This window comes from Helobdella robusta (genome assembly GCF_000326865.2).
Source record: "Helobdella robusta unplaced genomic scaffold HELROscaffold_68, whole genome shotgun sequence".
Classification (NCBI taxonomy): Eukaryota; Metazoa; Annelida; class Clitellata; order Rhynchobdellida; family Glossiphoniidae; genus Helobdella; species Helobdella robusta.
In genome coordinates, this window is record NW_008705387.1 from 842,511 (window position 1) to 855,295 (window position 12,785).

The 12,785-nt window shown below is 30.8% G+C and overlaps 1 protein-coding gene across 1 annotated transcript; it reads right to left on the reverse strand.

The window, feature by feature from the left end:
- Window positions 1-4,045: 4,045 nt before the first annotated feature.
- Window positions 4,046-4,336, reverse strand: HELRODRAFT_89180 (hypothetical protein; the record flags this gene model as incomplete). The annotated part of the gene is made up of 1 exon (XM_009030393.1): window positions 4,046-4,336. The coding sequence occupies one exon, from the start codon at window positions 4,334-4,336 to the stop codon at window positions 4,046-4,048; it is 291 nt and encodes a 96-aa protein (XP_009028641.1).
- Between the last annotated feature and the right edge of the window lie 8,449 nt (window positions 4,337-12,785).

Below are 12,785 nucleotides of genomic sequence, written 5' to 3' on the forward strand. Positions count from 1 at the left end.
CCTGAAATAAGTTATTCCAGTTATTAACTATGTACGATTTGTAAAAAATACTTTTTCCCGCAGTCTCCTTTTTTTGCTTTTTTCAATTTGAAATCTTTTATTATGTCCTCTTGTTTTTTGGTCAAACATAAATATCGGTTCATTATACCAGTTTATTACATCTGGGCTATTTAAAATTCTAAACATTTGAGTTAGAGAATTAGATCATCTCTGGTTTTTCTTTTTTTTTAAAGTTGATAAGCCAATCACACTTAATCTGTCATGATAAGCTAAGTTTTTTAGTTTATACGTTCTAATCATTCTTTTCTGAACTTGCTCTAACTTTTTTCATTTGTCCCGTTGGACATGGATTCCAAACTGTAGTTGCATACTCCAGGTGTGGTCTTATCAGAGATGTATAAAGCAATTTTAGAGATTTTTCGTTTAAAAACTGAAAAGATTTCCTAATCATGCTTAGTTTTGTTTCTGTTCGATTTTCCAACTATCTTAATCCATATAAATAACAAAATCATTTTAAATCTACGAAACCGTCTTTCTTATATAAAAATTTTCTTTTATATTTTTTGTGCTTTGAGTTTGAATCACTATAGATAGTCATCCTTTATCTCTAAATTATAATTTGTGATATCCGTGTTCAACATTTCCTAAAGATGATGAATTTTGCAATGTATGAACTCTATTACTTGATTCAAATAAAATTAGATCAAGGAAATCTGATTCCATCTGAAAAGTTGGTTAATAAAATTTTGATTAATGAAGTTGTTGTCTAAATATTTCATAAATAACTCAGCCGATTCATTTGAAATTGTGACAATTCCAATACTTTCTTCATTCCACTTTATCATGTTAAAATTAAAATCACCTCATATCAACATACCACTAAATTTATTATTTCTTATATATTTTATTGCTTCATCAAAAAATTTTATTATAATAACTTAAATCACTTTTACCAGTACTTTTGACCTCGTAACTACCAACACCGATTTATAACTTCAATGATCTCTATATTTCCAACACCAGTTTTGTAGCTTACAACAACCGTCAAGAGTTCTACTATCCGTAGATTCAAGATTTCCGATAGATGAACACAACTGCCTAAACGCAAACTTTGTTGAACGTTTATTTGAATACCAGCAGTAATAGAAACAATAAACCAATCCAAATAACTAAATAAATCACATTTACGACTTCGCTTTCTCTCTCGGGAAACCTGCCTGTCACATAACTCTCGTAAGACGTATTTATAGCCAATTTTTAGCATAGATACAAATTTACAATCTTTCCAAAGGTTAAAAATATAGCAAGGATGATAACAATAATCAAATAATAAATAACACAGTGCAATTGATTATACCCGCGGTTATAAAAATATATACATCCATTGGCGAATCTAGACAACTTTTCAACTCTTTAAAAATTTTCATTTTTCTAACGTTGACCGGAAGACAGAATTTTAGGATTTCAATGGTTTCAATGTTGACCCATGGGTTACAGATAATGACTTTTAATAAAAATACTGCTCATAACGGGCTTCCATCCAGATCCGCCTCTAAACATCCACCCAAAATTAATTCATTACCATCCTCAACTGACCATCAAATTTGTTCAATACTTTCATTATTTAAAAATTCATTTGTTATTCCATATGATTTAATAATATTTGTCACACCTCCACCTTTGCCATAATTTCTGTCTTGCATAAATACAGAATAACCTGAGATGTTGGTTGTTGAAAAATTACTACGTTTTTCTCCTATTTTTATTCATAACAACAATTGCATTAACAGCACTTTTCGCCCTTTTTCTTGCCGTTTTGACTACTGACACCTAGTCTATTTTTTTTTGAGGTTTCTTTGTCTTTCTCTTTGTCCTCCTTTTTATTTTCAGTTCGTCAATTTTTGTAAGATTCTTTTTTTCAGTGCCAAATTTTCGCATCATCAATTTATGTTTAACTTTCGGATGCTTTTCGACGTCGTTAAAATTTGCAATCGTTACGCAAACTACAGACCTGTATCTAATCTACCATTTTTATCAAACGAAGTGGAACTTATTGTTCATAGGCAGCTTGTGCATTATTTGAACCGACGTAATATTCCGCTTAAATATTACTGGTGCTTCAAAAAATATCACTCGACTGAGTTCGCATTGATTGAGGCGCCATCAGAATTATTTGCATTAATAGATAATAATAATAGATAGATAGATGATAATAATAATCATAAGATTTAGATTCTTGCTCCACTTTATGAGGGTTCGACTGCTTCAGTCATGCAATTCTATTGGAAAAACATAATCCTATCCTTCCCTGAAAATTTTAGGAGTTGCGCTGGAATGGTTAAAATCATATCTGTTGGGGCGTAAACAAACGATAAGTTTTATTCAACAATAATTTAAATATTTCTAATCTTGATATGGTTTTCCCCAAGGTTCTGATTTGGAACCTTTCCTGTTTTCACGATATACTTCTATCTAATGTGTTGAATTTTATAAAATCGGAACAATCGGCCTCCCATTCTTTTCTACGTAGAATCACGTCTTTTGATTTTAGCAGACAATTGAAGGCTCACCTGCTCAAACAACATTTTCGTTTATATTCAATCGCTGAACTCGAGACTGATCGTTTAACACCAACAACAACAACAGTATCGTGACGATCATGAATCGCTTAAATTTACATTACTTATTGAGATAATGCTATTATAATGCATTGATTTTTGTTTTGCTTTTATCCCTATATTATATATTTGAATCCGCAATCGCCTTCTCCTTGTAAAACTTTACATATGTCGTTTGATTTCATTTTTTTTCAGTTGATTATGTTATATATATTTGAACTGGCAATTGTTTTTTTTATTTAATTGTGAAACATTACTCAAGTCATTTGTTTCAATTTTAAATTTGTTTATATTTAATTCACGTATTCTTCTTTTTAAATTATTTAGATTACTACAATACTGCAGTATTGTAACGGGCGCCATAAAAATAAATTTACAATAATATTATTATTATTATTATTGTTGTTGTTATTATTATAGGAAAATTTGTAATAGCGTCTTTTATGAAATTACTCAAACGCGCTGACAAAAAGCAACAAAATGACAGCTTGAATAACAAAAAAAAACGAACATATAAATAATTATATAAATAAATAAAAGAAACAATACATAATAACCATCCACCAACAAAAAAACCAGCAACCAAATACAAAAGTTACCAACCAACTTAACAAAGTAGAGAAAATGCCAAAAATCAATGAATAAAAAAATACAATTGATGCAGCACCATTCATACACGACTAAATATACATTATAATGAAAACCGACAAATAAAATCAATTTGAGCCACATCATTCAGAAGCATCACACACCAACAACCATACCGAACCACTAAAATCCATTCAAAAACATCTGCCAAAAAGTACTATCAGACATTCCCAATTATTTAAAGTCCTCTGCACACACACACACACACACACACACACACACACACACACACACACACACACACACATACAGAAATATATATATTATGTGTGTGTGTGTGTTTGTGTTTATGTGTATGTTTGTTTGTGTGTATGTGTGTGTGTGCCAGGGATAATGGTTTCTCATCAAAACGATTCATATGACACACAGACAGTAAAACAAAATATGCTGAAATATTATGCATATCCATTAAATAAAAAAAATTAAAAAGTAATCAAAATAATTATGAAAATTTTTAAAAATGAATAAAAATTATTAATAAACTTTAAAAAAATAAAAGCTGTAAAATTTCTTGAAAACTAAAGAATGGCACCAGACCCTAAACCGCACTGAAAATGTGCGCGTGTACGTTCGAAGGCCAGTATAGGTATTCGAAGTATATGGTGTACATGGTACAAGTATGTAAGTATATGGTATGTGGTATAAGTTGTAAAAACCAACTGCAACTCAATGAACATACAAGTTGAATCATTTAAGTGCATCACGTATCATCAGACGTGTATGTGCATTTTATAGACTGTTTGTCTCCACCAAGTATAAGATTTTAGCTGAAAACATTTCTATGTTAAATGATATATACATATAAATATATTAATGTGACAGTTGATACCTGTGTGGATTCTTAAATGCTGTTGAACATGTGATAGTTGTTTGAATGTCTTCTCACAATATTGGCATGGATACTTGCGAACGTTGCTGTGCACCAAACTGTGTTGCAACAACTGCTGAGCTGTTGGGAAAGTTTTCATGCATCTTTGGCACTTCTGAATTTTTTCTTCAACGCCGAGTGGACTAGGAATGGTGGAGTTGGTTTTGGAGTAAATTCTCTCGTTCCCAGTGTTTTGGTCCATGGCTGATTTATAACCTCACATCTGCAAATCATCAATTTCGTATTTGAGTTATTATAAAGCATGTAATAAATCATGCACTGTTGAATTATTGAATAATAACATAATCTTACTTGAAATCATATTACGAATATATAATTCATTTTATTCTTTACGTCATGATTAAACACAAAAAGTGCTAATTATTTACGATACATTCAATAACCGTTATATAAAAATGTTGGAAAACATATGCAAACCACATTAATTGTAATTTGAGTACAATAAAAATTATCTCACTAACTAAACAAATAACGACATTCTTTTTAATTCCAATTCCTATCATGTTTCACGCGCTTCAATATTACTCAGTGTAATCAAATTAATCTCTGTCCCATAAAGAATGGATGATTCTAAGATATTTTTATTCATCCACATAAATAATCATTTTTAAATTAACCTAATGCATTTTCCAACGAAAAGTTGATAATTTTTAAAAGTAATACACGTTTCGAACAGCATTTATTTTAACCACGTAAGGTTTGATGTTTAAGAATGCATTGAGAAATGACGTTATTTACTGCAAAGTTCTGCACTTCACATTCAACCATAAATAAGAACGTTGCATTCATTATTTCGACAAAAACTTTTTCAAATATCTTGCTTTAATTAAAGTGCTGTTATAGGCTCTATATTACAATATGAATATATATATATGTATGTAACTATATATATATATATATATATATATATATATATATATATATATATAGATATATAATTTATTTGAGTGTGTGTCTGTGTGCGGATAACAAATTTAAAATATTATACACATATATAAAACCATCATAAATAAATAAATATATACAGAAATAAGAACTTAAGCGCGCGTTAGCTCGCACGTGCGTATTATACCACTTACGGGTATAGTGAAAAACCCGAATTGAATAAGTTGGATGGCAGTTAAAATGTTGAAATAAGGAAAGCGCCTGAAACTTTTTCTGGTCATTTTCTGTCGCTGGTAAACATCTATGGAAAGATTTTGGCTAACTTTTTAGGTTTTTGTGGAATCACACTCAAACTGATAAAGCATGCAATATGTTGAGAACATTAATAATTCTTTAAACAATTCTAGAAACAGAATAGGATGGCTGTCACGATTTCATTCATTTTAACAGTCAAGTGACGCACACAAAAATTGAGAACACACAAACGGGCATCTGTTGAATCACGCCTATACTAACAAATTTCAGCTCAAGTGGGTATAAAATTCTTAATAACTTGGCAATAAAGTGTAACTAGAAACTAATAAATGAATTGATTAATGACTAAATAAATAAATTATAATATGTTCATGAAAAAAGAATAAACATAATAAAACAAAAAACGAATGATTGCGTTAAAAAATTTTTGGAGTCTTGTGATGAAGGTCTTATCCTGATAAGTTGATTGAGTGACGACTTGAAAGTTATGTTTACGTTGACAGAAGTTGTGTGTGGTAGTTTTGATTGGTGGTTGTAGAGGGTAGATGACGTGGTTAGTATAAGTTTCTATTTCTCGAAGAATATTCAGCCGATTACACGGAATACTTTAGTGACAGTACTATGAAGGTAGTTAGCTGAGGTGAACTAATATTTATTGTACATGTATATTACTGAAAGTTTTAATTGTATATGATTTTGACATTTGCATTTTAATTTCAACTGTTCTGTTATTTCATAATGGATGTGTATTTTTTATTTTTGGTAAGGCTGGCCATACAAGCTCGTTTGAGCTTCTGTGCCTCCCAGATTTGTCTAAATAAAATTTGTCTAAAAAAATATTTGATGGGCGTATATTTGAAAAAAACTACCGTTACAAATCAATTGACAAATAAGATGAGTTTACGTAGCAACTGGGTCCTGTAAGTTAGGATTTGGCCGCTAGCTTTTTTTGCAAATAAAATTGAATTTATTTTTTTTTTAATTTGTCTGATAAACAACAACAATAAAAAGTTAAAATATAAATAATAAACAATGTAGTTTATTTGCAGTTAAATAGAAAAACTGTTACTAAGAAGTTTCAAATAAATGGCGGCAGCTTATATTCAAAAAGGATGGCTAGAGCAAATAGAAAATGCGTTGATGAGGTGTAAAAACAACTAAATAATTGCTTGAAATAGTATTTTTTCAGTTAGCAACTTCAGACGCTGTTGCGATCGTAGCTTGTGATTAGGACAGGGATGGGCAAACTCCGCATGCGTCTCACCAAGCCATTTTATGCGATCCGCTAGGCCTTAATAAATTTTGACAAAAAAATGACACTATAAAGCAAAAAAAAATCATCAGCCACAAATGTTCCTCCCCCGGTCTCAACATTTCAACATTTTTGAAAATTCCCTTCCCCCAGTCAACGTTAAAAAATATATATATATATATATATATATTCTATAATTCTATAAATTATGGTCTTTTACCAACATATATATATATATATATATATATATATATATATATATATGTATATATATATATTATATATATATATATATATCATTTCTGTTTTTCAATGTTATTGAAGTTAGTATGTATTGTGTCCATTCAACCAAATTGATGTCATTAAACAATTTAACGTTTGTTTTTTCAATTTTCCTTATTAGAGTTTTTTGCAAATAGTTCAATTTCTTGAAAATAGAATTATCATTCAAGCTCATTATGAAAATTTAATGAAACTGTTGTTATACAAGTTCGTCATGCAGACTGGCCCTGTTTCGATTTTTCAAAAATCATCTTCGGCGCAGGTTTGGTTTATATAGTTTCTTTAAACAAAGCAAAATTAATTCTTTAGCAAAATGAGCTACTTAGTTGGTGTCGTATTCTTCATCTTTGTTGTGGTCATTTTTGTGTTCTTCATTGTTATTGAAGTTAGCATTAAGGCGTCAAGTTGTTAATGATTGTTGTAACATTCATTATTGGATGTTTATTTTGGGTTTATTGATATTTATTAGCACAGCTTCTGCAATTTTTAGTATTAATTATATTTAGTTCTAATTTAGAATATTCAAAAACAAAAATGACAAAGAAATAATTCTATATCACAGAAATCATATGTCAACGGCACATAAAATAGATGAAGTCGTCCTCAAACAAATCATAAAAAGAAATGTTACACCAATATACATACCCAGGATATACTACAAGAATTGTAAAACATCACAATTGGTCCTAAAGAACAACTGCACCCCTAAAGACAATTCTTCTTTGAAGCGTAATCATATAACATTCGTATATTGGTGTTACGACCTTTCACTATCAAGACGTCTAATAATACATACATAAAAAGGAGCCATCAAATTTCACTTACAATCAACTTCCATAATCCGTCAAATTCTTGACAACAACACAAATATAATTTATCAAAACACCAACACAATACATCTAAAAATTGCAGAAGCAGTCCTAATAGTTATCAATAAACCCCAAAAAAACATAAGATGAAGAATACGACACCAACTAAGTAACTCACTTTGCTTTGTTTAAAAAAACTATATAAACCAAATCTGCATTGAAGATGATTTGTAAAAAATCGAAATAAGGCCTACAAATGACAGCTGATACCGGATGATTTGACAACCTTTACCAAGTCAGCTGTATATAAAATGTTGAGTACTGGTCCAAGGACTGAACCTTGAGACACACCACAATCTAATGTCAATGTAGCTTTTTATGTACCCACGGTAATAATTTGGGTTTTCTGAGAAAAGTATGATACCATAGGGTAATAAAAGCAGTCTTAGTAACGTATATTGATCAACAGTTTCAAATGCTGCGTCAACATCAAGTAGGGCCAGTAAACCAACATTATCTTTATTGAATGATTCACAGATATTTGAATTTACTTTCATAAACGCTGTTTTGTTGAATGATGAAGGCAAAAGCCTGATTGAAACTTTAAAAAAAATGTGCGTTTTTATTCAAATACCAGAAAATGATTTTTTTGATATGAAAGTGAAAAATTGCCCTAAAACTGCTTTTGACGTTTAGTGACAACCCAGGCTTTTTTAACAGATACGAAACAACTGCAATTTTTTATGATCTTGGCATTATTGACGATTGAATGCATTTGTTAATGATAACATGATAAAATGGCAGCAGTGTACCCAACGATGTTTTGACAATAAAGGTTGGCATTGAATCAAAACGACAAGGTTTTGTTAGTGACGACAAAATTACATTTTTAATTTTATCTAGTATAATTTTGTTGAAGCTGTCAAAACGAAAGTTAACCATTTGAAAATCAGGAAGAATGCCATTGCCAAACGTTGTGCTGGATTTCTTTGCAAAATATCGCTGATAGCCATAGGCTGTTATGGAACCATTTGTTGAATTTGGAGAGATATTTTTAATGAGAAATAAAACAACACTCACCAATTTTTGGGATTTTTTAAATTCTATCAGTTTTTGTATTAAACACTGTTCTGTTTTTCATAAAAACACATGTTTTTCTTTTGAGGCCAGTTTCAAACGTTCGTAGTTTTTAAAACTTTTTGTTGAGCAATACATTCTCCCTAGTTTACGCACATGACTTTTCTTTGTCAAACACTTATAATCAAACCAGAAATTACTTTGTGCTTATAGCTTTTTTAATTTTGGGAAATATGTTGATCAAGGGGTCGACGGAGGTTGATCAGGGCATCTACATCACAGTTTAGGTACACGTCTGAATAACATAGATCACTTGTAATAATGTCGTTGATGAATTTTGTGTAATCAATTTGATGAAAATTTCTCATTGTTGAAATTGATTGAGTTACTGGTTAATACGAGTTTATGCAAACTAAACAAGTAACCAATCTATGTTTTGAAATTATAAGTGGATCAACCCAAAAATCAAGAACACAGTAACTCGGTTTTGAAACTATAACATCCAAGACACATGTTGATCAAAACCAAACGACGACAGCAAATAAGAGAATGATATTGTTTGGTTGTTTGAAGAGAATGATATTGTTTGGTTGTTTGAAGGGTCTTCGAAATGAAAATTCAGATCGACGATCGTCGAGATCATGACGCGGTCGTTGAAAATTGCGATGTACTCAAGAAGCGATCTAAACTCGTTGAAAAAAGTGCGGCCCTCACAGCAATAAGTTTGCCCAACCCTGGATTAGGGAATTTATTTTTGGAGGTGCAGGTAGAGAATTGAACAAATGAACTGTTGATAGATGAAAGGATAAACAAATGATAGATGGAAGAATGAACAAATGATAGATCAACTGATGAACTAATGAAAAATTGAAAGACAAACAAATGATAAATAGAGGGATGGACAAATGATAGTTAGAAGGATGAACTAATGATAGATTAAAGGATGAACAAATGATAGATAGAAAGATGAATTAATGATAGATGGAAGTATGAACTAAGTAATTATCCTTCTCTCTAGTGACAATAGTAATCTTACTCTTCTTCTTGCTCTTGACTTTTCCTCGGCTTTTGATACTGTTGACCATACTATTCTCTTGAGACTGCTGCATCTTTCTTTTAATATTACTGATTCTTTTCTATTTTGGTTTTCTTCTTATTTCTGTAATCGTTTTTCTTCTGTTGTTCTCAATAATTCTACTTCTAACTCCTCTACTCTTACTTTTTGGGTACCTCAGGGTTCTATCCTTGGCCCTCTTCTATTTATACTCCATACTTCTGAACTACCTTGTATTATTAATAACTTTTCTTTCTCTAGTCAACTATATGCTGATGATTCTTACATTTATACTTCTTTTCCTCCATCTAATCTCAATAGTGTTCTTCATAATTTATCTCTATGCCTTTCTTCAATTATCGCTTGGTCTGACTCTATGTGTCTTAAACTTAATCCTTCTAAGTTTGAATTAATTTGTTTTAATAAATCTAAACACTCTATTACTATTCCTTCTATTATCTTACCTGAATCTAAAACTCTTGATGTCTCTCATAAGTTTCGTAGTCTAGGTTTTATCTTTGATTTTACTATGTCTCTCTCTTCTCAGATTAATAGTGTTGCTAGAAGCTCTTACTTTCATCTACGTAGAATAAAAAAACGTTTGCCTTTTCTTGATGATCCTACTCTTCTCCTTCGTTAGTCTTATCTAGGATTGATTATTGTAACTCGCTCTACTATGGTCTTCCTGACTCTATACTCTATCCTTTAGTAAAGCTTTTAACTCTGCTGCTCGTCTAGTTGCTCGTGCCCCTTTATTTTCTCATATATCTCCATATCTTGTTCTCTTGCACTGGCTACCTATAAAATATAGAATAATTTTTAAAATTTGCACGTTCATGTATAAGTCTCAATCTAAGTTATTTCCTAAGTATTTATCAGATATATAAATTGAACCTAAACGCCCCGGTTTACGATCGTCTTCTTCTTCTCGCTTTTTCTTAACTCGTGTTAAACACTCTTTTGCCAAATCTGCTTTTGCTTTTTCTGGTCCTTTTCTCTGGAACTTTCTACCTACTTCTCTGACTACTTCTCCATCACTTGCGAAGTTCAGAGCGGATCTCAAGACCCATCTGTTTTCAAAATTCATTGAGGAGCGCTGTTGAACATCGCGGAAATAGCGCTTTATAAGCTAATTGATTGATTGATTGAATGATAGATTTAAGGATGAACAAATGATGGATAGAAGTGTGAACTAATGATAGATTTAAGGATGAACAAATAATAGATAGAAGGATGAACAAATGATAGATAGAAGGATGAACAAATGATAGATGGAAGTATGAACTAATGATAGATTGAAAAATGAACAAATGATAGTTAGAAGGATGAACAAATGATAAATAGAATGATGAACAAATGATAGATAGAAGGATAAACAAATAATAGATGGAAAGATGAACCAACGATAGGTTGAAAGATGAACAAATAATTGATAGATAGATGGATAAATCAGGTTCCAATTTCTTCATTGAATATTTTTCTACTTCAACTCCATAAAAAATTTCCAGCTCCATTTCCGCGTCAAAATATTTTTTTCAACTTTAACTTTGCTATTTGTTTTAAACGCTACTGCGTTATAACCAAATAAAAGATACTTCAAAAGCATTCTGGAAGATGTAATTCCCTTCCGGTATGATAATTAAGTATTCATTCTATATTTATATATTGAAAATTAATGAAAAAAATATACAGTTTTTTGTTTTATTGATCATGGCTTGTTGTTCGCGGGTTAACTCACTTGTTATAGTTGAAACTCATTGGTTGTAGTTGGGACTCACTGGTTGTAGTTGAGACTTACAGGTTGTAGTTCAGACTCACAGGTTGTAGTTCAGACTCACAGGTTGTAGTTCAGACTCACTGGTTGTAGTTGGGATTCACTGGTTGTAGTTGGGACTCATTAGTTGTAGTTGGGACTCACTAGTTGTAGTTCAGACTCATTAGTTGTAGTTGGGACTCACTGGTTGTAGTTGGGACTCATTGGTTGTAGTTGGGACTCAATGGTTGTAGTTGAAACTCACTGGTTGTAGTTGGGACTCACTGGTTGTAGTTTGGACTTTCTGGTTGTAGTTCAGACTCTTTAGTTGTAGTTCAGACTCACTGGTTGTAGTTTAAACAGACTCACTGGTTGTAATTGAGACTCACTGGTTGTAGTTGAGACTCACTGGTTGTAGTTCAGACCCGCTGGTTACAGTTGCTCAGATCGCTTCAATTTTTTACGAAAAGTACTACGACGACTATATCCGAGCCGTCCGTTAGTACTCCTTTCATAATATAAACATTAACAATTTCAATTTGACGTATAACCTAATGCAAACAGCATCTTTTTAGAAAGATGGACAATGACCGACAAATGAAAGAATGATCTGAATGGATTGATGGAGAGATTGAGTGAAGAATGAAAGAGAAATGGGCAAACAAACACCATTTACACAAACCTGCCATAAATAGAAAAAACAACTTAGAAAATAAATGCTTATAAATGATAAGGTGTGATGGTTTGTTTACATTAAAGAAAAAATGTATTTAATTTTTCTATGCCGGATCCCAAGCATGCTATATTTGTGGATATTTAAATGTAATATATTAAATGTTTACCAAAATTATAAATTATGAAAAGCCTAAAAGTGTGTTTTTCTCATTTCATTTTATATTAAAGCAAAATACATACATTGAGTTTGGACAATATTTTGGACATTACAAATACGCATACGATATATTTACATTGACATAAACAAAATAAATTTATTTACTGAATAATAAATGTACATATTCATGCATAAATATTGAGCAAATGTAAAATGTTATTATATATATATATATATAGAAAGAGAGAGATAGAGATAGAAAGAGAGAGAGAGAGAGAACACAAAACGAAACGACAACTCACATTGTACACAAACACAATATATATATATATATATATATATATATATATATATATATATATATATATATATATATATATATATATATATATGTATATATATATATATACATCTGTCTATCGATAAACTTA